The sequence below is a fragment of the Arachis duranensis genome, chromosome 4 (assembly GCF_000817695.3).
Source record: "Arachis duranensis cultivar V14167 chromosome 4, aradu.V14167.gnm2.J7QH, whole genome shotgun sequence".
In the NCBI taxonomy this organism is placed as follows: Eukaryota; Viridiplantae; Streptophyta; class Magnoliopsida; order Fabales; family Fabaceae; genus Arachis; species Arachis duranensis.
In genome coordinates, this window is record NC_029775.3 from 72,488,454 (window position 1) to 72,512,993 (window position 24,540).

The window sequence follows — 24,540 nt, forward strand, 5'->3', positions numbered from 1 at the left end:
GGAATAAGTTACAAATGAAACCATGTCTGATTTTCCCAACTCTAATGAAGAATCAAAGTAACATTACTGTTTTGTACAAGGGTCCAAAAGGAATGAACACCTTAGAGATTCATCATTCATAATTCCCATATCACATGGGACTCGTATATGCCTAACAATGACTCAGAAAAACAAAACTCTAATGTAACTCAAAATACAACATATGACTAACAGTCTAACAGAAACTATACATTCCATCGCTTACATAAATATGGTCCTTAGCACCTCTGCTTGGTTCTCGCCAAATGACAACTCTTTCATCACTGAAGAAGAGAAACTGAGGGCCGTGGATAAGCCGAGGCCATTTTGGGAGCATCTGCACTGCCTTTGCCAGGAGCATGACGGCCATTGAGATGGCTGGAACCACGCGTGTGATGCTCTTTCGGATTAGTGCTTCTTTTGTGCGAGTCTTTTGATTCCTGAAGCTGCTCCAATGCTTTTACCACTTCGTCCATATTCGGCCTGGCCTTAGGCTCAACCGCAAGACATTGCATTGCAAGGGCGGCTGCTGCCTGTGCTCGACTCTGGGAATATTGGCCTTCAAGACGAGGATCCATTACACGAAAAACTCTGCGTTTATTCGACAGATAAGGCTTGGCCCATTCAACTAAGTTGTGCTCTCCAGTTGGTTGGTTCTTGTCTATTGCTTTTCTCCCTGATATCATTTCGAGAAGAACTACTCCAAAACTATACACATCACTCTTAGAGGTGAGGTGACCTAGCAACCAAGAATGAAAAAAATAAAATACAATATTAACTCACAACAACATAGTAGGCATTAGGCATTACTTACTTTTTTCAATGCAAAAAAACAAAAGAAAAAGACAGTAGAAGCTGCTCAAATCTGAGTACATAAATTACAAATTCAAAATAGGCATAAAAAATCTTCATAAATTATACTTGAAAGTTGAAATAGATTATGTTCTGAATATAGAGGGATTGTGCATCTTCAAAAAAGTGGCAATGTAGAACGTTGAAAATCGATATTCCAGAAAACTTGAAGATTCAGGGACTACATACATGAAAGGATGCTGAAAGCTCTACTAATGGAACAAGTAAACACCAAACAATTGAGAGTATGAGTAGCTGAGAAAAAATTGGTCATGGAAAATTATGTTAAAAAAAATCTATGAGCTGAGAAAAGGTGAGTTTCTTTTGCATGGAAGATCAGTGCCAGAAACCCCAAAATACAGTTTGGAACAAGAGAGATGATACCTGTTGCTAGATACTCGGGCGCCGCATATCCCCGTGTTCCCATGACCCGAGTAGAGACATGGCTTCTATCACCTGTTGGACCATCTCTGGCCAACCCGAAATCAGAAAGTTTCGCATTGTAATTCTGCAGAGAAGCATGCAATGAAGTAGTTTAGTAATGAACTATGAAATCCACCATATTCCAAAACAACAACGGGACATGCTCGAGTCTGCAATGATGTACATACAGTATCAAGGAGGATGTTTGCAGTCTTAAAGTCGCGGTATATGACTTGAACTTCTGGACTATGCAGAAAAGCAAGACCTCGTGCAGCCCCAAGAGCGATTTTCATTCGCAAATTCCAAGAGAATGGCTGGAAATAGGAACCTCCTGCATTAAACAATGATTTCGAGTGACATTACTATTAGAACTTAGTGGGGATTAAGTTTAAGCTATGAATATTTGGCCAAAAAAAATCAGTAATAACAAAACTTTTATGAGGAACAAAAATGATGAAACTTAAAAGAACTGAAAATTTCACAAAATTTATGGTACTAACTTCTGAACAGATGATTCTCGACGCTACCCTTAGGCATAAATTCATAAACCAGAAGCCGGTGGTCATCCTCCAAGCAGTATCCTATCAACTTGACAAGATTAGGATGCTGAAGTTGCCCCAGATAGTTGATTTCAGCCTATGAATTCGACAACACAAAACAAGTTATTATTACACAGCCAGGTTTAGATATTTCTTAAGCTTCATTTTGATAATAAAAGTCCATCTAAAATGCCCACAAGATCAAAGGAAAACATACAGTTCCACAGAATCCCTAAAACAGGTTCAGAAAAGGAACCTCAACGAGTATCTGAAAATCTTGCAGTTGCCTAGCTAAAATTTGAAGAGCCAAATAAATATGCATGAGAGGCAAAACAAAACAAGTCACCAGAAAAAGAATTTATACTTACCAACCATTCCTTGTGACCCTGGAGCCCATCTAGGTTAAGCCTCTTCACGGCAACAATCATTCCTATGCCTGGTTTTGTAGCAGCCAGTGAATGCTCATCAATCCATCCCTTAAAAACTGAACCAAACCCTCCCTCGCCTAAGACACTATCCGGCCGGAAATGACCAATACCAATAAAGACAATGTTTAAAAAGGCTCACCATCTTTGGTCTTAAAACTAACAAGGAAAAGAACCTAAGCTGAGACATAATACCAAATTTACATGGACTCCATAAATCCCCAAATTACTATTATCTTGTTCTGAAATGAATTACATTCAAACTCAAATTACAATTTTTTCGTTTACCCCAAAGGAACGATATGAAGAAAACTATTCTGTCTAGAGATTTGCAAACGGGAAATATGAAATTTGATAAAACCTACAATCTACAGTTAGGCGCGAATCTAGAGTTCAACAATCCAATGATTATCTCATATTAAACCTTTTTTTGTGAAGCATAAATCACAAAATCAGCGGGGGGAATAACCATAGTATCCTTAACTTGCAAGGATCTCAAATTCTCAATGCATGTTCCACATACACTACGATACATGAACATGAATTCATAAAAGTCCACAAAAGTTAAAACTTTTTAGGTCTAAACTACCACAAACCCATATTCCATTTCCAACCAAAACCAACATAGAACCAAAAATCTAGAGAAAAATGAACATCGGATTATGAAAGTATTAAGAGGAAGCAAAAGAATGTGAAGATGGAAGTCAACACAAGAAGCAGACCTGTGTTGGAAGGATTAATAGCCTTAATCCGGTTGCTCCAACAAGCACCCATCAACAAAACGTTTCAAAAAAGTTCAAAGTTTCAAAATTTGAAAGGAAAAGGGAAATTTTGTATAGGATTGGTAGCCAAAAAAAAGCAAAAATACAATCCAAAACAGAGGAACAAACAAGAAAAACTGAAGAAGTGAAGAACCCACTGCCAGTAGGGTTTCAAAGGAAGATCCCTATTCCCCTCAAGGGAGAGTATCTGAGAAATTCAGGAACTTTTCAAAGCTTTTTGCGATGATGATGAGAAGGATCATAGAAGCAGCGAAGGAAGGGGGTAAAATTGGAAATTTGGGTGGCTTTGTTAAATGGACTGAGAAGAGGCTATTATTTTGGGGAGCCTTTTCGGACCATTATTGTGGCAAAGGAAGGAAAGTAGATTGGAAGATTGACTTCACTTTGCGCTGTGAGCTTTTTCTTATTTTATTTTTTCCAATTTTGTCATTTTGCACCTTACTTGCTTTAATGCAGGAATGATAATACAGGAATCAAGAATGATAATATTTTCTATTTAATATATTGACAACTTAAAAAGCTTATATTTTCTATTTAAATTTTTATTTAGTATTTTACTATTTTTAGAACATTCTTAATGTACTTGTTAGTAAAAAATTTAAAAATCATTAACACTTTGTTTGGATAGATAATAAAACATGGAAAGAAAGAAAATGAGAAGAAAGAAAATGAGAGGAAAAAAAATAAAAGAAAAAATGGATTGTTTTATGTGTTGTTTGGATAAAAAGAAAATGGATGGAAAGAAACTAGAGAGAAAATTTTCTTTTGTTTAGATGAAAAGAAAAGTGAGAGGAGAAAAAATTATAATAGAAAAAAATTACATTAATACCCTTATATCTTTTATTTTTTTAATTAATCAAAGGTTAAATTAGTAATTTTACACTTATTATATATTTTCCTTCCATTTTCATCTCATCTTTGAAAAGAAAATATTTTTATGGATCAATTTTTTTCTTTTCACTCTATTTTCCTTTCTCATCCAAACAACAAAAAACTCACATTTCCATCCATTTTTTTTCTTCACATTTTCTTTCCTTCCATATTCACCCCATCCAAACAAAGTATAAGAGAAAGTATAAATATGGATGATGATGATGAGAAATAGCTTGAAACGATGAGCAAATATGTTTACTTTATTACGAATAAAATAAAATATTTTTTGTTAGTTAATTAATTATTTGTGTCTATTTCAAAGTACCCCAAGTGCAAAGTATTTTTGTTAATAACTTTTCAGTAATTGTCAATGAAACAAAGGTACATTTAAGAAAACTTAGGATATTGGATTTTACCTTCGGTAAATTTTTTTAAATTAATTTACATATCAATAAAGATCTACATTCAAGTGATTAAACTAACTAAGTCTTTTAAATTCATGCGTTTTTTTTCATGCTTCTTCCTTCGTACTACTTTTTTTTCTTTTCCTTCTTGAAATTCACAGAAGCATATTCTTCTTCTTCCTTTCTTCTTCTTATTCAACACCACATCCTCCTCCTCCTCCTCCTCTTTTTCCTTCTTTTTTTCATTAAAATTTCTCCTCCTCCTTTCTTTTTATCATTTTCCTCCATCATCATGATCATCATCGTTATTGTCATTGTCGTCTTCTTCTAATATGTATCGTCGTTATCGTTATCGTTATCATCGAATTTTTGTCATATTAATGACATTGTCTGATCCAAAATTCATTTGGATGTGTTTTTGTTTGAAATTGACTTTGTCTATGCTTGTTTTGAAACGAGTTTATTTGTGTATCGTCATCATTAAATAATTTCAGTTTATTCGAAATTTAATTTTCGGTTCATTCTGGATGTAATTTTGGTTTCATTTCTGAGTGAATTTCTGATCATTCAATTTTATTCGTATGCTTGTTTTCGAACGAAATCATTGAGTAATTTCGATTCATTCTAGATTTAAATAAGGTGCATTTGGTCTCTGCTTATTTTGAAACAAGTTTGTTTGTGTATCGTCATCATTAAGTAATTTCGGTTCATTTTGGATGTAATTTCAGTTCATTTCTAAGTGAATTAAGGTGCATTTGGTCTCGTTGTTATACACAATTCAAAACTCTTCCTCCTCACATCCTCTCTTGAGAGGAAGAAAACTAAGAAAAAAAGAAGAAACAAGAATAAAAATATCCTTAAACTCCTTATCATGTTCTTCTTCTTCTTCTTATCTTGTTCATCTTCTCCTTCTTGTTTTTCCTTCTCATAATTCTTCTCGTTCTGCCCTCTTAATAATAATAAAAACATGAAAAATCAAAACAAAGAAGAAGAAATGCATAATGCTGCAAAATCACTTGATAGGTTTAGATGTGTTTTTGTTCATGATTCAATTTTGTTTGTGTCCTTGTTTTTGAATGTAATCATTAAGTAATTTCGGTTCATTCGAAATTTAATTTACGGTTCATTTTGGATATAATTTGGTTCATTTCTGAGTGAATTAAGGTGCATTTGGGCTCCTTGTTCTACACAATCCGAAACTCTTCGTCCTCCTCCTCTTTCACCTTCTTTTCTTATTAGAATTTCTTCTCCTCCTTCCTTTTCATCATTCTCTTCCATCATCATCATCGTTATCGTCATTGTCGTCTTCTTCTAATAGTATCGTCGTTATCGTTATCGTCATTATTGTTATCGTTATCATCGAATTTTTGCCATATTGATGACATTGTCTAATCCAAAATTGATTTGGATGTGTTTTTGTTCAAAATTGACTTGGTCTGTGTTTGTTTTGAAATGAGTTTGTTTGTGTATCGTCATTACTACGTAATTTCGGTTCATTCAAAATTTAATTTTCGGTTCATTCCGGATGTAATTTTGGTTCCTTTTTTAGTGAATATCTAATAATTTAATTTTGTTTGTGTACTTATTTTCGAACGTAATCATTAAGCAATTTTGTTTCATCTTGGATTTAAATAAGGTGCACTTGGTATTGTTTGTTTTGAAATGTTTTGTTTGTATATAATCATCATTAAGTAATTTTGGTTCATTTTGGATGAAATTTCGATTCATTTCTGAGTGAATTAAGGTGCATTTGGTCTCGTTGTTCTACACAATTCAAAACTCTTTCTCTTCATATTCTATTATTTCTTCTTCTTCTTCGTCTTTTTCATTTTTTCTTCTTCATCTTCTTCTTATTTCATTCTATTATAATTCTTCTTGTTTCATTCTCTTGAGAGGAATAAAACCAAGAAAAAGAGAAGAAAACTCAAACAAAAAAGAAGAAGAAACATATAATGCTCCAAAATCACTAAGGAGATGAGGAGGAAAAGAAAAAAATGTAGCAACAACAGTAGCAACAAAAAGAATGACAATAAGGAGAAAACATGCGAAGAAGAAGAAACGCAAAGAAGATGAACGAGGAGAAGGAGGAGGAGGAGGAACGCGAAAAAGAAGAAGAAGAAGACGACGGTAATAACGTAAAGCCTGCGCGTATAATCATGTTCTTTTAATGAGAATGATTTTTGTTAGTGTTAAGTCTACTTGGTTAAACCTAGATGACAATAATGCTTGGATGTATAGCAGATCTGTTTACATATATAATTTCAATTTTGAAGGATAATTTTGAATGACCTGATCGAAATGAAATAAATAATTAGCAACGATGTAGCATATTCCATATCATCCGTACTAGATAAGTAGCACAGCACCACATCCTCAACTATAAGCAACTGAATACTGATTGTGGGTGCCTATGGTTGGTGTGTATGTCATTGTTATCGTCGTGGTCTTACAAAGTTATGAAAATATGGCACCATTATTGTTACTGATGAGTGGATATTTTATACACTTTTTAGGTTCATTTTCTTAGTATTTTTAGTACATTTTCTCATGTTTTATTATGTTTTAGTAGGTTTTAGTTCAAAATTCACTTTTCGGATGCTACTTTAAATTTTTGTGTTTTTCTTATGATTTTAGATAATTTTTGGATGAATTTGGCAAGTTTTGACAAAGTCTAGTTCAGAGGCTAAGAAAGGATAGCAGATGCTGTCAGATCCTGACCTCCATGCATTCGAACAAGCATTTCTGGAGCTACAAATGTCCAATTGATGTGATGTCAACGGTGTTGGAAAGCTAACTTCTAGAAATTTCCAGAAGTATTTAATAGTTTATGCCTTTTTTTGGAAATGACTGCCAAAAATGGGCGTTGAACGCCCAACTTACCCCCTTTTTGGCGTTCAACGCCCCATAAGGACCAAGGCCAGCGTTAAACGCCCAAAATTGCCGTTGAACACCACCAAGGGAGCATCAACGCAGCGTAGACACCAAGGGAGTATCGACGCCCAAAATTCGCACCTTTCTGCTTAGTTTATTTCATTTTTGTAATTTTTAAGTATTAGATTAGTATATATAGGCGAAGAGCACCCATGTTTAGGATCTTCAGCCTCTCAGAACTTATTTTCTATTTTCTCTGTAAACTATGAATAGCTAACCCTCCTAGGTTAAGAATAGGAGCTCTACTCATTCCTATGGATTAATATTATCAACTTTCTACTCTAATATATGTTTGATTCCATTCTATGATGTATTATCATTCTTCATCTTTTTTAATTTGGGGTGGAACGAAAGTATGAGCCCTTATTCTACATGAGTTCTTTACGAGTCCTGACCTTGATAGTATTGAGGTATAGCTTGAGAGTACATCACAGGTTCCAACAAGTTATTTGGGCTAATTGGAATACGTGACATAAAATCTCGTTAGTCATGGGTAATTGAGGTCCCTGTGGTGCTAAGGCTAGAATCATAGAGCTTCATTCTCTGATTTGGAAGATCAGACCTTGTTTATGGCGTTTTGAGTAGGATCATCAGATATTAAATTGCGTGAGCTTCACCCTCATCCAGATTGACTGACCTATTCGGGCGTCTGTTTTGGATCACTGGAGATTAATGACCACTACCCCTAGCTTAATCACTTACAGACTTGCCATTGAATGAATTACTCATTGTTAAAGTAGCGAGTAAGAAGTATTAATCCGGAAGAACAAGCATCTCCGAGGCCTTAACTGATTTCTTATCATCGTTTTTACATCTTTTTGTTATTGGTTTGTTTATGTTCCTACGACAAACAACAACTATCTTTTTATTTGCCTGGCTAAGATCTGCAGGATAACCATAGCTTGCTCAATTCGGCAATTCTCGTGGGATTCGACCCTCACTCACCTAAGGTATTACTTGGACGACCCGATGCACTTGCCGGTTCAGTTGTGCAAGTTTTATTTTCGCGCACCAGTTACCTATAAGAATCACAATTAGAGGTATTTAAATAAGTCAAATTTGTCGGGTCAATCCCTTAAACCCCGCAAAAAGATTAGGTTGGCTTAAAATTGTGAGTTCGTTAAAGGAGAAAAATTCATCAAATCTACACCACTGAATATACAGATTTAGTGGGACAAGATGAGCCAGTCCACCAAACTAAACTTTTTTTACAAGAGAGTGGTGATTACTACAAAAAATATAAAAATTAAAAATTATCATTTTTAAATACAAATCTTTTTTTTGTTATTTTTATTTATTTAATTTTTATAATTCTATTGATTTGAAAGTTGACTATTTGATTTGTCTATTAATGTTTTTAGATATTTCATATTTTTATCTTGATTAAGATTATGTATTACAAAATGGTTTGTAATATGGCTAACTTTTAATTTGTATTTGTGTTTGACGAACAGATTTCTATCGGTAAAGAAATTCACAAATATAATCGCGTTGTAAGTATAGTTTCTAAACCAACAGAGAATCTTTTCGTACAAAAGTTTTGGTTGTCACAAGTAACAAACCCAGTAAAATTTATAAATCGAAGTATTCAAACCTCGGGTCGTCTTCTCAAGGAATTGCAGGGAGGTGTATTTTATTATTGGTTATGGAAAACAGTATTTTTGGGTTTTTGAATAGGTTGAACAAGAAAAGTAAATTGCAAGAAATTAAATTGAAAACTAATAAAGCTCTTGACAAGGTATGAGAATTGGGAGTCCTATCCTAGTTATCCTTATCAATTGTGATGAGAATTGGCTTTTGCTCCCACTTGGTCAACCTCCAACTATGAAGGTATGTTAAGCGGATGAATCAATATGAATCCTCAAGTCCTAGTCAATTCCCAAAGAAAGACTATAGTTAGTGGAATTCAAGTCAATTAGCAACTTCCAATTATCAATCAACAAAACAGTTTGATAACTCAAGAGTCTCTAATTACTCAACCAAAGCCAAGAATATAGAAAGCTAAATGAAAATCATATATCTGAAATACCTCAAATTGCATTAACAAAAGAAATCAAATCTAACATGGAAAAGTTCATAAATTAAATTGGGAAAATAAATAAAAGGAACATTAAACCTGAAAATTGAGAAGAAGAAATCCTAAATCCTTTAAGAGGAATACTAATCCTAAATCCTAAGAGAGAGGAGAGAGCCTCTCTCTCTCTCTCTAAAACTACATCTAAAAACTAAAATTGTGAATTATGAATGAATATTTTATTTGAATTGTTGTATTCTCCCACTTTATAACCTCTAATATGTGTTTTTTAGCCTGAAACTGGGCCGGAAATAGCCCAGAAATCGCTGGAAACGAATTCTGCCACGCTGATTTTCTGTAGAACAATGCGTCCACGTGATTCACGCGTACGCGTCGTTTTTCTGTATGCCCACTATAGCAAATTATATATCAAATCGAAGCCCCAAACATTAGCTTTCTAACGCAACTAGAAACGCATCATTTGGACCTCTGTAGCTCAAGTTATGACCGTTTGAGTGGAAAGAGGTCAGGTTAGACAGCTCAACAATTTCTTCAACTTCTTGTATTCCTTCCACTTTTGCATGCTTCCTTTCCATCCTCTAAGCCATTCCTGCCCTATAATCTCTAAAAACACTTAACACACATATCAAGGCATCGAATGGTAATAAGAGAGGATTAAACATAGCAAATTTAAAGCCCAAAGAAGCATGTTTTGAATTATAGCACAAAATCAGGAAAGAAAAAGTAAAACCATGCAAATAGTATGAATAAGTGGGTAAAGAGTTCATAAAAACTACTCAATTGAGCACAAGATAAACTATTAAATAGTGGTTTATCAGTGTTATGTTATATTTTCCTGAATTAATATGAATTATATAATTTATATTTTATGTTTATTTAGCTTTTTTTTTTAAGAAAAGGTTAGGCAATTTGGCCAAATTAACCCACTCACCAACCATAAAATGACTAGATTAGGGATCTTGGCCCATTTAAGTTTGGCAGAGGGCAGCAGTCTCATTTTAAGATGGATTTGGGTAGGCATGTAGCCCACTTTGTCACCTGTAGTTGTAAATTGGTCACACTATGAGTCGAAAGTTATCTCTTGTTCCTTGCATAGTGTTCCCCACCTTTGTATCCATGATGGATGACAGGGATTAGATATTCGCCATATATCCAAATCTCTGCAGACAAAAAAAAATTAAATGAAACCTCAACCATAAAAAATCATGACACAAAAAATTCGGTATACAACATTAGAGGAGAAGCAGAGACTAGACTGAGGGTGATGCACCAAGACTTCTGAGGGATCTGAGAGGAGGAGAATGGAAGAGGCAAAGAGTGGGGAGAGGGGACGCCGACACCGGCACGCTGGTGACGGCGAGAGTCAGTAGTAAAGCAGAGAGTGAAGGTTTCGAGGGCTTAAGGTTGACAAAGGCAAAAGTTAAGAAAGTGAGCTTTGAACAATTTATGATTTCATTATACACACACACACACACACCCACACCCACACCCACACACGCACACGCACACGCACACCCACACACCCACACCCACACACACACGCACGCACGCACACGCACGCACACGCACACCCACGCACGCGCGCACGCGCGCGCGCGCACACACACACACACTACCAATATTTATGTAATTTTATATTCTCTATTATTATATAGGTACCCACAGGATAGGCACCTCTTGCTCCATCCCTATCCGTTTATTAGATGGGTAACCATCCTTCTCTTCATGGGAGAAAGGAAAATTGGCCTCATACTTATCCCACCAGATGAAATTACTGTCCTCAATCACCTTACAAGAAAATTGTCTTTCGCCATATTTTTTAAATGTATCAAAATCTAGGAAAAGTGTAGCCAAAGAAAAATGCCATGCTTTTTAAGCTATCGCCATTCTTTTTCAGCTGTCGCGTCACATATTCAATCGTGGCCAATTTTCTACTACCATACTTTCTGTGATGAAATGTCATGAGGCACTTTTGGCCACCCTTTTGTTGGAAAAATGGCTGCTAGTTGATAACTATAGTCACACTCTTAAAACATGCCTATCCTGAACATATTGCCACACTTTATGAAGTGTGCCTAGATGGGTGTTTGTTGCAATGCTTTTAAAGCATGGCATATTCTCTTATAAATTATTTTTTTAATAAAAATGAAAATAAGATAGAGATATTAAAATAAATATTTTTTATTAATTTATATAGGTTTTGTATATGTTATAGTATGGGTGAAACAAACAATTAAAAAAGAACAACTTTCTTCGGCCTGCAATTTTTTATAAAAAATTATAATTTTATAACAAAAAGTTACTAACCAGAATCTTTAACATCAATATCGCAAAAATTTTCATCCATCCTATTCTAAACTATCATGATGGTAACTCTAGTTGTCATGGTAGTCGTTTTAGCAGCGATTATTGGTTTTTGATGCACGTAAGGTTTATCGATTAGGCATCTGTTATCTTCTTTGAGACCTATAATTTAATTTTCCAATAGAAAAATATAGATAAGTTAAAGAAGTACGTAACTGAAATTTATAATGAAACTTCTTTTGTTGTCACATGTAATTTTTGTTTCCATGAAAATCTTACAAAATTACATCTATTTAATATATACTCTGTCAGCAAAATGTATTCAAATAATTTAGAGAATAACTAATTCTCTACATTATTTGAACAATGGTGAGTTTTGACTTCATAATGAGAATTAGTTATATAATGATGTAATTAGACAACTAATTTTATTCAATGAGTACAATTCAAATCAGCATACCTATATGATAATCCATATAGAATATTTCTACCTAAAATGCAAAAAAATTAAACAGTAAGTAATTACCTTATAACTAATTTAGCTCATTATGTTGATTTAGGAAAAATTTTTCAAATATTAAGGTGAATTTTTTCATATCTCATACCCAAAACATATGGACGTTGTTCTAAGGTTGTAAATGGATGGAACTTATAAAGTTATAGTCTACCGAAAAAGGAAAATGACTTACAATGTTACCAATTATCTTCAAGTTCAAAGGCATTAGTTCTTTATGGATATTTGTTCACTATCCGAGTATCAAGAGTAAAGTAGTTATAAAATACTCCTCAAGATAGCTATCGTTAAATTAATTATGAAATTAAGAAATAAGATGTCATAAGCTATGCTAACAAAGTCAAAACATCACGGAGGAAAAACCATCAATAGGAAATATTAAAGTCTTGTAAAATAAATGCTAAAGTTAGAAACTTTAATATGATAGTTTTCCTTTGAAAATATGGGATAAAAGATATACTAATTAACTCTATGCCTAACCAGCTAACCTATGCCTCTAAATTTTTTATATAACTTGTAGTTATATATTAGAAACACGGGTTTTATTTAGCTACAACAACAATAACATAATTCAATTTCATATTATAACATCCCAGTAATTATCAGTATTTTTACTAAGCATTATTTGGTCTTCAAATCCTAAGAATCAACCACCTTCAATTTTTTGTCAATAATGTAAGAAAAGGAATTACACTAACAATCCTATTGTATCAGATGCAAACATCATAAAAGATTTAAGTAAATACTAAATAGGTGTTGAAAATATATGTATGCCTTAGATCTAATTTGTTATTAGCTCTAGTGCATTCGGGAGATTGTTAGAGAAAACTGTGTATATCCAATAAAACACTATCATGAATTATTATTATTTCTTTTTATAAGAATAAACTTTCATAATTTATGATAGTATCCTTAATTAAAATCAGAAACGAATAATTACGATAAGGATCGTACATCGGATGAAGACTAATAGATCTCATGTATTAAATTATATATATAAATGGTACATATAGAGATATGATCATTGAACTAACTCACCTAATGGTTATAGTTACCGTATATTTGTCAATAGGATATTCTCACGATGAACATAATATTAGAATTTTTATTTGACATGTGATTATCATAGTAATTAACAACGTATTTATTATACTTTAATTTCGGACACCTAATATCTTAGTTGAATGAATATTGGGTATGATTTAAATACTTGTAGAATTATTAGTCAATATGGAATCCATCGACTATGGTAATAAGTTCGAGCTCTACGTTTATAATGAATGAATTAAACAAAGCTTTGGCCAAAGAGTTTGAATGAATAAAGAAATGAGTTTCTTAGGTCATTCATCATTCATTATAATAATGGTAACAAGTTAGAGTTTGACAATCAAATCATACTCTAAAAGTCACTATAAGATTCAAGATTATTTGTGGCAATTTTTTTCTGGTTTGTGGGAGTTTTTAAACTTCCAAAATTTGAGGTGCCACGAGCTTATTAGTGGCAGTTCTTTATCTGCTTTGTGGGGATTTTGAGTTAAATTTTTTGGCAATTTTTTTGAAACTTGTGACAGTTTAAAATCCTCACAAAAACTGAATTTTCAAATAAAAAATTGTAGCAAATTGAATGGTTGCAAACCATTTAAAATTAAAACTAAATAGATCTCGAAGCTATAAATAACTATTATTGATTGAACAAATAACTTCAATCAAACTAAATATTATTTAACGTTAAAAAAAATTTAAATATCATAATTTGATATTTGCTTATGAATTAAAAATAAAATTCCTGTAAGTTAAATGAATTTAATCTACTTTAACTAAATTTAACTTGCACAATTCCTTACTACTACTAAACTACTATTATACATTTAGACAATCAAACCAAATCAATGGAGAATGTAAATATCATTATTATTATAGTAATTAGTATTCATAATGTACAATAGTATCATGTGAATAATTTTTGAGAAATTACTTTATAGTAAATTTTTAATTATGAGTATTGCAAATAAAAGAGGTACATAACTAGCCACATTACTATGCACATTAATCAACTATAACTACACAAGTATATGCAAATAATTGAAATGTTAATTAATACATTATTCATAATCATAAAATTGAAGTTAATTGAATTAGATAATTATCTTTTTTACTTACTTTTTTTCCACGAAAATTAAATTATTAGCTCCTAACTCTAAATCTTTTTGCTTATTCTGCATTTCACTATGTGGAATTATACCTTTGTATTCAACCCAAGGCCTGGACAGAATATAATAGAAAGAGAATAGTCAAGGTTACCAAAGGTTAGATGTATGTAATAACAAAATGCTCAAAACATTCAAAAGAAGGCAAAATGCTTACCAAAAGAATGATTGGATACCAAAAATAACGAAAAGCTATCCACTTGATAGTGCAATCTGAAAAGTATTAAAGTACAATATTTAGATAATATCCTGATAAACCACAATTTCATGGTCTATTTTTTATTGAAATGAATGGATTTTTATCAACTTATCCTATATTTATTCATTAAAATAGTATGGTTTTGTGAATTCCTCCAAAATTGTGCTTAAGATTAAAAACATATTTTTTATACTCTTAATTTGCTAAATTTAATTCACTTTAATCCCATTAGATGCCTTAATGTGTTTGTTGAGTGATTTCAGGCTTACAAGGCAAGGATGGATTGAAGAAGTGAAGAAGAAGCATGCAAAGTAGAGAATTCATAAAGAACTAGAGTTTGGAGCATTTCAGGGTCATGCGTAAGCATGAAAGCATGTGTACACACGTTTTAAAAATTTGCGAATTCATACATATGCTTGCCTCATGCGTACGCATGACTGCCAGCACGTAGCTTCACTTAAGTGAACACGTAGGTCTCAATTTCAGGGCTTTCTTGGGCCTAATCCAACTCATTTCTAAAGTATTTCAAGCCAAACCCAAGGAAGATGGGAGAGGAGAGCAATTAGGATAGGTTTTTGTTATGTTTTTAAGTTAGATTTCCAGATAGAGAAGCTCTCTCTTCTCTCTAGAATTTAGGATTTTAAATTTAATTTTCTCCATAGATTTAGGCTTTGATCTTGCTTTGATTTAATTTCAATTACAATTTCTTGTTTTAGCATCTTAATTATCCTATTGTTACTTGTTTATTTCTCTAGTTTGTTACTTTCATGGTTCTGAACCCTTGTTAATTTTGATTCCATTTAATGCAATTTGGTGTTTTTATGTTTATTGTTGCTTAATTGAGCTGTTATTATTGTTTTTTGCGATTGATATTTATAGATTTTATTATTCATGTAATTTACCATGTTTTTCCTTTTATGCACACCAAGTGTTTGATAAAATGTCTCTTTTAATATTAATATAGTTTTTCACACTCTTGGCTTGGAATTGAGAACTTAGGTGACCTTGAGTCATTGATGTCCAATATTGGTAATTCAGGGTTGTTAGTTGATTTGGTTTCTACTAACACTAGTATTTCACTAAGCTGATTAGTGAGTTGGTTAGGATTTGTGGATTAAGATCAATTATGTCCATTTGACTTATTCTCGATGTTAGGGTTGACTAAGTGGGACTAACTCTTCATAATTGTCATGTTTGTGGTCAATGACTAGGATAGAAAACCTTGACTCTTAACCTTTGCCAAGACCCTTTTTTCTATTTGAATTCCATTTTCATTACTTTATTGCTTTTCGTTTAATTTCTTGCATGCTTCTTTAATTTGTTGTCATTTAATTTTCTCGTTATTTGTGATCCAAAACCCCCCATTTTCCATAGGCGATGATATACATACCTCACTGCAATTCCGTGGGATAACGACCCAGAAATTAAAACTCCCGATTATTTGATTTGTTTTGTGACAATCTTTATTTAAACTTTGATTAGAGTCAATTGTGGAAATAAGAACAACTAACAACCCTAAATCACTGATGCATCACTATTTCGTGGTACATTTTGTGCTTAATTTAGGTGAATTTTATCCACTTTTCCCACATTTGTTCAAGGAAATAGCATGGTTTCATAATTTTCTCCTAAATTGTGCTTAAGTGTAAAAACATGCTTTTTCGGCCCTTAAATTGTTAAGTTTGATTCACCTTTGATTCCACTAGATGCCTTGATGTGTTTGCTAGTGATTTCAGGATGAAAAGGCTAGGAATGGATCAAAGGAGTGAAGAGAAGGGCATGCAAAGTGGAGAAATCATAGAAAACCAAGGATTTGGGATACACTCATCAACGCACACGTGCAACAGATGCACATGCGTGAATCTGAAGTTGCGAGGCGACGCGTACGCGTACATGACGCGTACGCGTGGATAGCAAAAATGCTAAGCAACGCATACGTGTGACCCACGCGTACGCGTCGGTGCTCGCACATGAACGACTTAAAGTGAATCCACTGGGGGCGATTTCTGGGTTTCCCAGGCCTAAATCTAACTCACTTCTGATGCTATTAAACCCAAGGATTGAAGGAGGATGGGGGAGTTAGTTACCAAGTAGTGAGAGTTTAGTTTGGATCATGTTTTAGTTAGTTTCTAGAGAGAGAAACTCTCTATTCTCTCTAGAATTATGATTAGAATTAGGTTTAATTCCTCTCTTAGAGCTAGGTTTAATTCATGCTTTGATATACTTTTCCTCTTCAATTCCTTGTTCTTCTACCTCTCTTTTCTCTAGTTTAGCATTTTATTCTTGTTATTCTTTACTTTGTTGTTGATACACTCTTATTCCTTTTATTTTCTTTTAATGCGATTTGAGGTAATTCATGTTAATTGTGCCTTCTTTGATTGTTGTCGTTAATTCTTCACAATTAGTAGTTGTTAGATTTCATCCTTGTTGTCATTTTACTATGCTTTCCTTTTATGCCTTCCAAGTGTTTGATTGAGTGCTTGGAAGGATGTTAAAGTAGAATTTTCTCCTCTTGGCTTAGGTTGAGTAATTGGTGACTTTTGAGTTGTCAAAGTCTTTTATTGATTGATAATTAGAAGTTACTAATTGATTTGAATTCCTTTAATGCTAGTCTTTCCTTAGGAGTTGACTAGGACTTGAGGAATCAAATTGATTTATCCACTTGACATTCCTTCATAGTTAGAAGTTGACTAAGTGGGAGCAATGGACAATTCTTGCCACAATTGATGATGATAATGAGGATAGGATTTCTAGTTTTCGCTCCTTGGCAAGAGCTCTCTTAGCTATTAGTTTTATTCTTTCAATTTACCTTTCTTGTCCTTTATCCAAAACCCCAAAATATACATCTCGCAACCAATAACAAGAACACTTCCCTGCAATTCCTTTGAGAGACGACCCGAGATTTGAATACTTCGGTTATTATTTTTATTGGGGTTTGTTACTTGTAACAACCAAATTTTTGTATGAGAGGATTCTTTGTTACTTTAGAAACTATACTTGCAACGAGATTTCATTTGTGAAATTCTATACCATAAAAAATCTCTTCATCAAAATGGCGCCGTTGCCGAGGAATTACAAATGTGCGCTTGTTATTGGTTATTGTATATATGTGAATATTATGAATATGTTTGCCTTTGTTTCCTTGTTAACTCTTGCTAGTTTTAGGATTTGATTTTCTTGTTTCTTATTAGTTCTTGTTTTTATTTTCTATTTTCATTATGAGTTCTCACCCTTTGGCTATGAGTTTGGTTACAATTATGTTGTAGGAAATGTGAATATCAATGACAACATGCATCAAGGATGGAACAATCAAAGATGGGAGGAGCCTCAAGGACGTGATCACTTTTCGTGGCAACAACCTCCGGTTTCCTATAGGTATCATTTCCATCCTAATGCATGTCAATTCAACGGCTATGGTGAATTTCCTTGTGACTATCAACAACCACCATATGCCTATAGACCTCATCCTCAACATAGTGATGCGTGAAAACTTGTCTCTCAACAAATTTCCCTTTGGCAAGTATACCAAATTGTCGTCAAGTAATAACTCACAATAGAGTGAGGTCGAATCCCACAGAGATTAACGGATTAAGCAAACAATGATTAATTGATTATCCTAGTTAGACAAATCATATTGGAGTGATAAGTAACAAGGAAATGTAAATGGCATAAAAGTAAAGAAAAGCTATAAAGTGTAGAAGAGTAAAATGGCAAGAAAAGTAAATGTAAGAACTAAAAATAAAATGAACATTGGTATCAAGAGATATTGCAATCCTCCAGATCAAGTTCATTTTCATCTCTTCCTCAATCAATGCATTCATTGATCTCCTTGGCAATCTTAAGTGATTGGATCCCAATTCCTTGGCAATCCAATCTCTCTAAGCTTGAACAATTGCCCAATTCCTTGATTTAATTGCTCATGGGAAGAGATGAAGTTTGGTCACTGATTATACCACACACATTCATAGCTCAAATTATTGGTAGGATTACATGTCACAATATCCATCCAACGCCAACCTAATCCAATGTGAGAGAGCATTTCTAGCATGATTTCCTCATTCCTCTTCCAAGGTTCAGAGAAAATCCAAGTATGAGCAATTTCTCTTCCAAGACAATTACCCAATTGAATTAAGATCGAAAGCTATTTAGTAAAATCAAGAGAAAAGAAAGAAGAAGAAGAATAAGAACTACAATTGATCCATTGAATCACAATAGAGCTCTCTAACCCAATGAAAAGAGTTAGTTGGTCATTGCTCTACCAAAATAGAAAGAAAGAAAGTGCAGAAAAGTAAAGATGAAGATTAAAACTAAAAATGAAACTTCTAAATTCATAAATGAAAAGTACAAAGAAAAAAAAAGAGAAGGAAAAGTGTGTGAGGGGAGGGAGTCTGAAGACCCCTCTTCAATCCCCAATTTCCCAGCTTCAGTCCGTCTATAACCCTCTCTTCTCTCCCCCCTCAAAGTAAAAACTAAGGCCTTTATATAGGCTCTCCTAAATTACAAAATGAAATTAAAAGCAAATTACAATTAAATAAAAATTCCTATTCTAGATGCTTCTTGTGGCCTTTGATTGGTTGACACTTGTAGGCTTGCTTCCTTGAGGTTGGGTGGTCCTTGAAAGAGAAGTGATCAAATTGAGGCCCATGGTGAAATGCTGCCCAGTTGGTGTTTTTGGGGCTTAAAAGATGCCTCTTGTTTGTGCTTCAATTTCATGCCCACTATAGACTATTATATATCTTTGGAAAGCTCTGAATGTCAGCTTTCTAACGCAACTAGAATCACCTCAATTGGATCTCTGTAACTCAAGTTATACTCCTTTGAAGTGGACATGGTCGCTGGCATAGTCGCTAGCGTTAATGGAAAACGTGAGTCCCGATAACGCTAGCGACCAGGGGCTTAATATTTCCAGGTTCTAGAGCTCAAAATCAATGTCCACCCCATACTATTATATATTGTTGGAAAGCTCTGAATGTCTACTTTCCAACTCGTTTGGAAGTGCATCATTTAGAGCTCTACAACTCGAGTTACACGTCTTGGAAGGTGAAGAGGTCAGTTGGTCTTGCTACAGGTTGATACCATGTTCATCTTTGCACTTTCAGGGCAGATTTTCTACCTCAAATTTAGTGTCAACCATGTAGTGCCATATATGCTTGGAAAGCTCTAGAATCCTACTTTCCAATTCTGCTAGAATCACCTCATTTGGAGCTTTGTGGTTCAAGTTATGCGTGTTTGAAGAAGGCATGGTCAGGCTGCCAGGTGGGACTTTTGCCCACGTTAACTACCATGTTAACTTAGTTAACGTAGAAGTTAACGTGGGTCTCTTTTTGCCTCGCCAACATTAGTGGCACTCACTTTTTCCACTAACGTTGGCATCTCCCTTTCCTTCCACGTTAACTACCACGTTAACTTAGTTAACGTGGTTGTTAAGGTGGGTCTTTTTGCTTCGCCAACGTTAGTGGCACTCACTTTTTCCACTAACATTGGCATATACCCCTTTCGCAAGCGTTATTGGGACTCACCTTTCCCATTAACGTTGCTTGGTGCCTTTTGTCCCTACATTAGAGTTCACGTTAGTGTAGCTACGTGACTCTTAACGTGGGTCTTCCTTGCTAATGTTCCATGCTCTCCTTCTTCAAAGTTAATGCCACTAACTTTTCTCACTAACGTTGGGGCTTTCCTTCCTTCCACGTTAGTGCCCACGTCAGTGTAACTAACGTAGCCACTAACGTGGCTCTTCTCTTCTTCTTTTGGCCTGAAATCAATCAAACAAAGTGCATCAAAGTCTTGCTCTTAATCATGGGATCATGCATCATCCAATTTATCATTCAATTTATGCATAATTCTCATGAAATCATTCAAAATTCACAATGTTTGATTGAATCATGGTATGATTGCATTTTCAACCAAATACTTGCTTATTTCCTAAGAAAATGCATGAAACCAACCTAAAGCATACAAAAAATGGCTAGTAAAACTAGCCAAGATGCCCTGGCATCACATAGCCATCAACCATACTCACAAGCCCCTTTTTACCAAATATCTACCTATGATCCATACCTATCATATGACCAATCACCCCTGCCTCATGCTTGTGACCATTATGAGCGAAAATCATTAGAACCACCGCAATCTTATCATGATTACTATCAAGAACCACCTCAATACACACAATCTCCATATCACTACCAAGAAGAACCACCTTCCTACTATGAACTCTTTCTCCAAAATAATGAACCCTCCTATCCACCCCAAGCCCCAATAGATGATTCTCTCACCTTGCTACTTCAAGGGCAAGCAGACATGCAAAGGAACACACTAGAATGTGTGACTAACTTGACCAAGGTAGTGCACATTTTAGCCTCCCAATGCTTGAACACTCAAGGTGCCTCTGTAGCCACATGTGAAGGGTCAAAAGAAGAGCATAGCATGAAGGAGAGATTGGAAAATTCGGTGGAGAAGGAGGAGCTGGATTTTGTATTGGAGTAATTGGAGGAACCTATGATTGTTGAAGAAGAGGATGAAGTGGTTGAAGACTTAGAAGATGCGGAACCACCATGGGAATCATAAGAACCTCCTTCCAAGAAGCTTGAATTTGATGTTGAGGAGGGTGTACAACCTCCAAGGCATATCATAGTTGGAGACTTTAAGGAGGTCGATCAAGAGAAAGATTCCATCATTAATGAATTCTTGTCCAAAATGAAATCTTCTCCCATGGAATATGAAGTTGAAGTTATTGAAGACAACTGATGAGCGGATAATTTATACGCTTTTTGGCATTGTTTTTAGGTAGTTTTTAGTATGTTTTAGTCACTTTTTTAGTATATTATTATTAGTTTTTATGCAAAAATCACATTTCTGGACTTTACTATGAGTTTTGGTGTTTTTTTGTGATTTCAGGTATTTTCTGGCTGAAATTGAGGGACTTGAGCAAAAATCTAATTCAGAGGCTGAGAAAGGACTGCAAATGCTGTTGGATTCTGACCCTCCTACACTCGAAGTAGATTTTCTAGAGCCATTGATGCCCAATTGGCGCGCTCTCAATTACGTTAGAAAGTAGACATCTTGGGCTTTCCAGAAATGTATAATAGTTCATACTTTGCCCGAGATTTGATGACCCAAACCGGCATCCAAACTCCCACTAGAGATTGTTTTCTGGCGTTAAACGCCAGAACTGGCACCAGAACTGGAGTTAAACGCCCAAACTGGCACCCAAGCTGGCGTTAAACTCTAAGAATGGCCTATGCATGTGAAAGCTTCAAAGCTCAGCCCAAGCACACACCAAGTAGGCCCCGGAAGTGGATTTCTGCACTATCTACTCATTTTCTGTAAACCTAGTTTACTAGTTTAGTATAGATAGCACTTTTTACTATTGTATTAGGGTCTTCTTCCCCTGTTTTTGAATTCTTATGCCATTTGGGAGGCTGGCCATTTGGCCATGCGTAGACCTTTTTCTCTTATGTATTTTCAATGGTGGAGTTTTTACACCTCATAGATTAAAGTGAGGAGCTCTGTTGTTCCTTATGAATTAATGCAAGTACTATTATTTTTCCTTCAATTCATGCCTACTTCTTCTCCAAGATATACTCTTGTACTTAATTCAGTTAAGTCAGACTGAAGGGGTGACCCGTGACAATCACCCACTATCTTCAATACTCGCTTAGCCAAGATCTGCGTGCCTGACAACCACAAGGCGGCCTACATGATGTTCAACGTAGTCATTGGATGCCAGCCGGAGTATACTCTCTTGGGTCTCTGATCCACGAATTCGCATCGTCTCTCCTGACAACAGAGCATCTGACCCCGTGATTAGGATCTTCGTGGTGTAGGCTAGAATCAATAGACAGCTGATGACTGCGCATTATGTACACTTTTTCTTATCTAAAAGGGCCATAAAAAGAGCATAATCTCATTGAATCAATGCAATTTTATTACCCAATGATATATATTATGGTACAATGCTTTGAAATGGGTTTGTGCTGATTTTTAGGTGAAAAGAGCAACAAAAGGGGAAGGAAATAACAAATGAAGCTGGGCGTGCCACTTGAAGCTCTGGGCGTGGCACGCCAAACTTTTGAACCAACTCTCAACAATGGGCGTGTCACTTGGAGCTCTGGGCGTGGCATGCCAGGCCAACATTTCAGCAAGGGAGATTGAAGAGTTCAACATGGGCGTGCCACTTGATGTCGAAGGCGTGGAACACCAACCTCAATTGTGACTTGGGCGTGCCACTTGGGTTCTAGGTGTGGCACGCCAAGCTTAAAAGAATGAAGTTCCAACATGGGCGTGCTATGGGCGTGGCATGCCAGGCTTAAGTTCCAGAGGAGTTATTTTGAGCCCCACTATGGGCGTGGCACCCCAAGTTTTGGGCGTGGCACGCCGGGGGCATATGCCAGCCTAACCTCCTCTCATTCAAATGAAGATATCTTAAGCTAAACAAATTCAAATGAGGTGATTTCAGTTCCATTAGAAAGTAGACTTTCAGATCTTTCCAACCATATATAACACTTTATAATGGACGCTGGAATTGAGGAAGATATTGACCCCAAAAACACAAGGAGAAAAATACGTTACTACAGAGTTACCATCCATATATAACACTTCATAGTTGACATTCATTTTGAGGCCCAACCAACTCCATCTTTTCAGCGTGTCAAATGGGTCACAATCCAAAGGGCAAATTCAAGTGGGAGTGGCACTGGGAACCACATGCGAACTTCTTCCTGCAACTCCCAACCTTCAACCAAACCCACTCCAACTCTCATTCAAGCTACAATTGTCAACTAATCAAGGCCACAAGAAGCATCTAGAATAGTTTATTTTCATTTCATTGTAATTTACTTTTAATTTCATTTAAGTTTGTAATTTAGGAGAGCCTATATAAAGGCCTTAGTTCATAGAATTAGGCATGCTGGATTGGGGGAAGTCTTAGAACACTCTCCGTTTACCATCAATTTCTTCTCTTTTCTTTCTTACTCTGTAAATAATTTAGTTATGAATTACTAACTCTTTCCATTGGGAAAGAGAGCTCTATTGTTTTTCAATGGATTGCTTGTTTTTATTCTTCTTCTTCTATTCATCTCTCTTTGATTTACTAGAAAGGATTTTGTTCTTCATTCTAGCATTCAATTATCTTGGAAAAGAGATTGAATGCAATTGGGTTTTATGGGAACCTTGGAAGAGGAAACATAAAACCATGCTTGAAATTCTTTCTCACACTTGAGTAGGATTTGGGTTTTGGTGTTTGGATATGGTGACATATAATCCTCCCTTTACTTTGACCTATGAGGATGTGTGGTATAATCAGGGAACAAGCTTCATCTCTTCTCATGAGCAATTAGACCAAGGAATTGGCTATTGATCAAGATTTGAGAGATTGAGTCACCAAGGAATTGGGGCTCAATCAATCATGATTGCCAAGAGGTCAATGAGTTGCATGATTGAAGATGAGATGAAATCAATTAATCTAGAGAATGCAATATCTCTTGATCCCAATGTTTATTTTATCTTTCTTTCTTTTATTTACTTTGTGGGTATTTACATTTTCTGCACTTTACATTTCCAGCACTTTACTTTCTTCTACTTTACTTTCCTTGCCATTTACTTTCTTGCACTTTATTGCTTTCCTTTACTTTTATGTCATTTACTTTTCTTGTTGCTTATCACTCAAAATTGAATCGTCTAACTAGGATAATTAATCAACTATTGCTTGCTTAATCCAATTAATCTCTGTGGATACGATCCCACTCTATTGTGGGTTATTACTTGACGACAATTTGATGCGCTTGCCAAAGAACGGATTCATTATATGTGGGTAGTGAATTCTGGTCATTAAGTTTTATGGCGCCGTTGCCGGGGATTAATTGTGATTAACAAACTACCGGTTAGTTGATTATCTAGATTAGACACTTTTCTTTTGTTTTTGTTCATTTAAGTTCTTTTAATTTTCTATTTTCTTTTGCTACTAAGGTGTTTGTGTTATTACCTAACTAAGAATTCCTCATCTGTGACAATGGGGATTCCAATTTCTTTTGGTG

The 24,540-nt window shown here is 34.8% G+C and overlaps 1 protein-coding gene across 1 annotated transcript; it reads right to left on the minus strand.

The window, feature by feature from the left end:
* Positions 1-291: 291 nt before the first annotated feature.
* On the minus strand, positions 292-2,355 carry LOC107484697 (receptor-like cytoplasmic kinase 176). Its single transcript, XM_016105238.3, is given in 6 exon segments — positions 292-476; positions 479-757; positions 1,255-1,378; positions 1,482-1,624; positions 1,794-1,929; positions 2,201-2,355. Coding segments are annotated over 6 exon segments (792 nt in total). The 5' UTR covers positions 2,261-2,355; the 3' UTR covers positions 292-426.
* Positions 2,356-24,540: the final 22,185 nt, after the last annotated feature.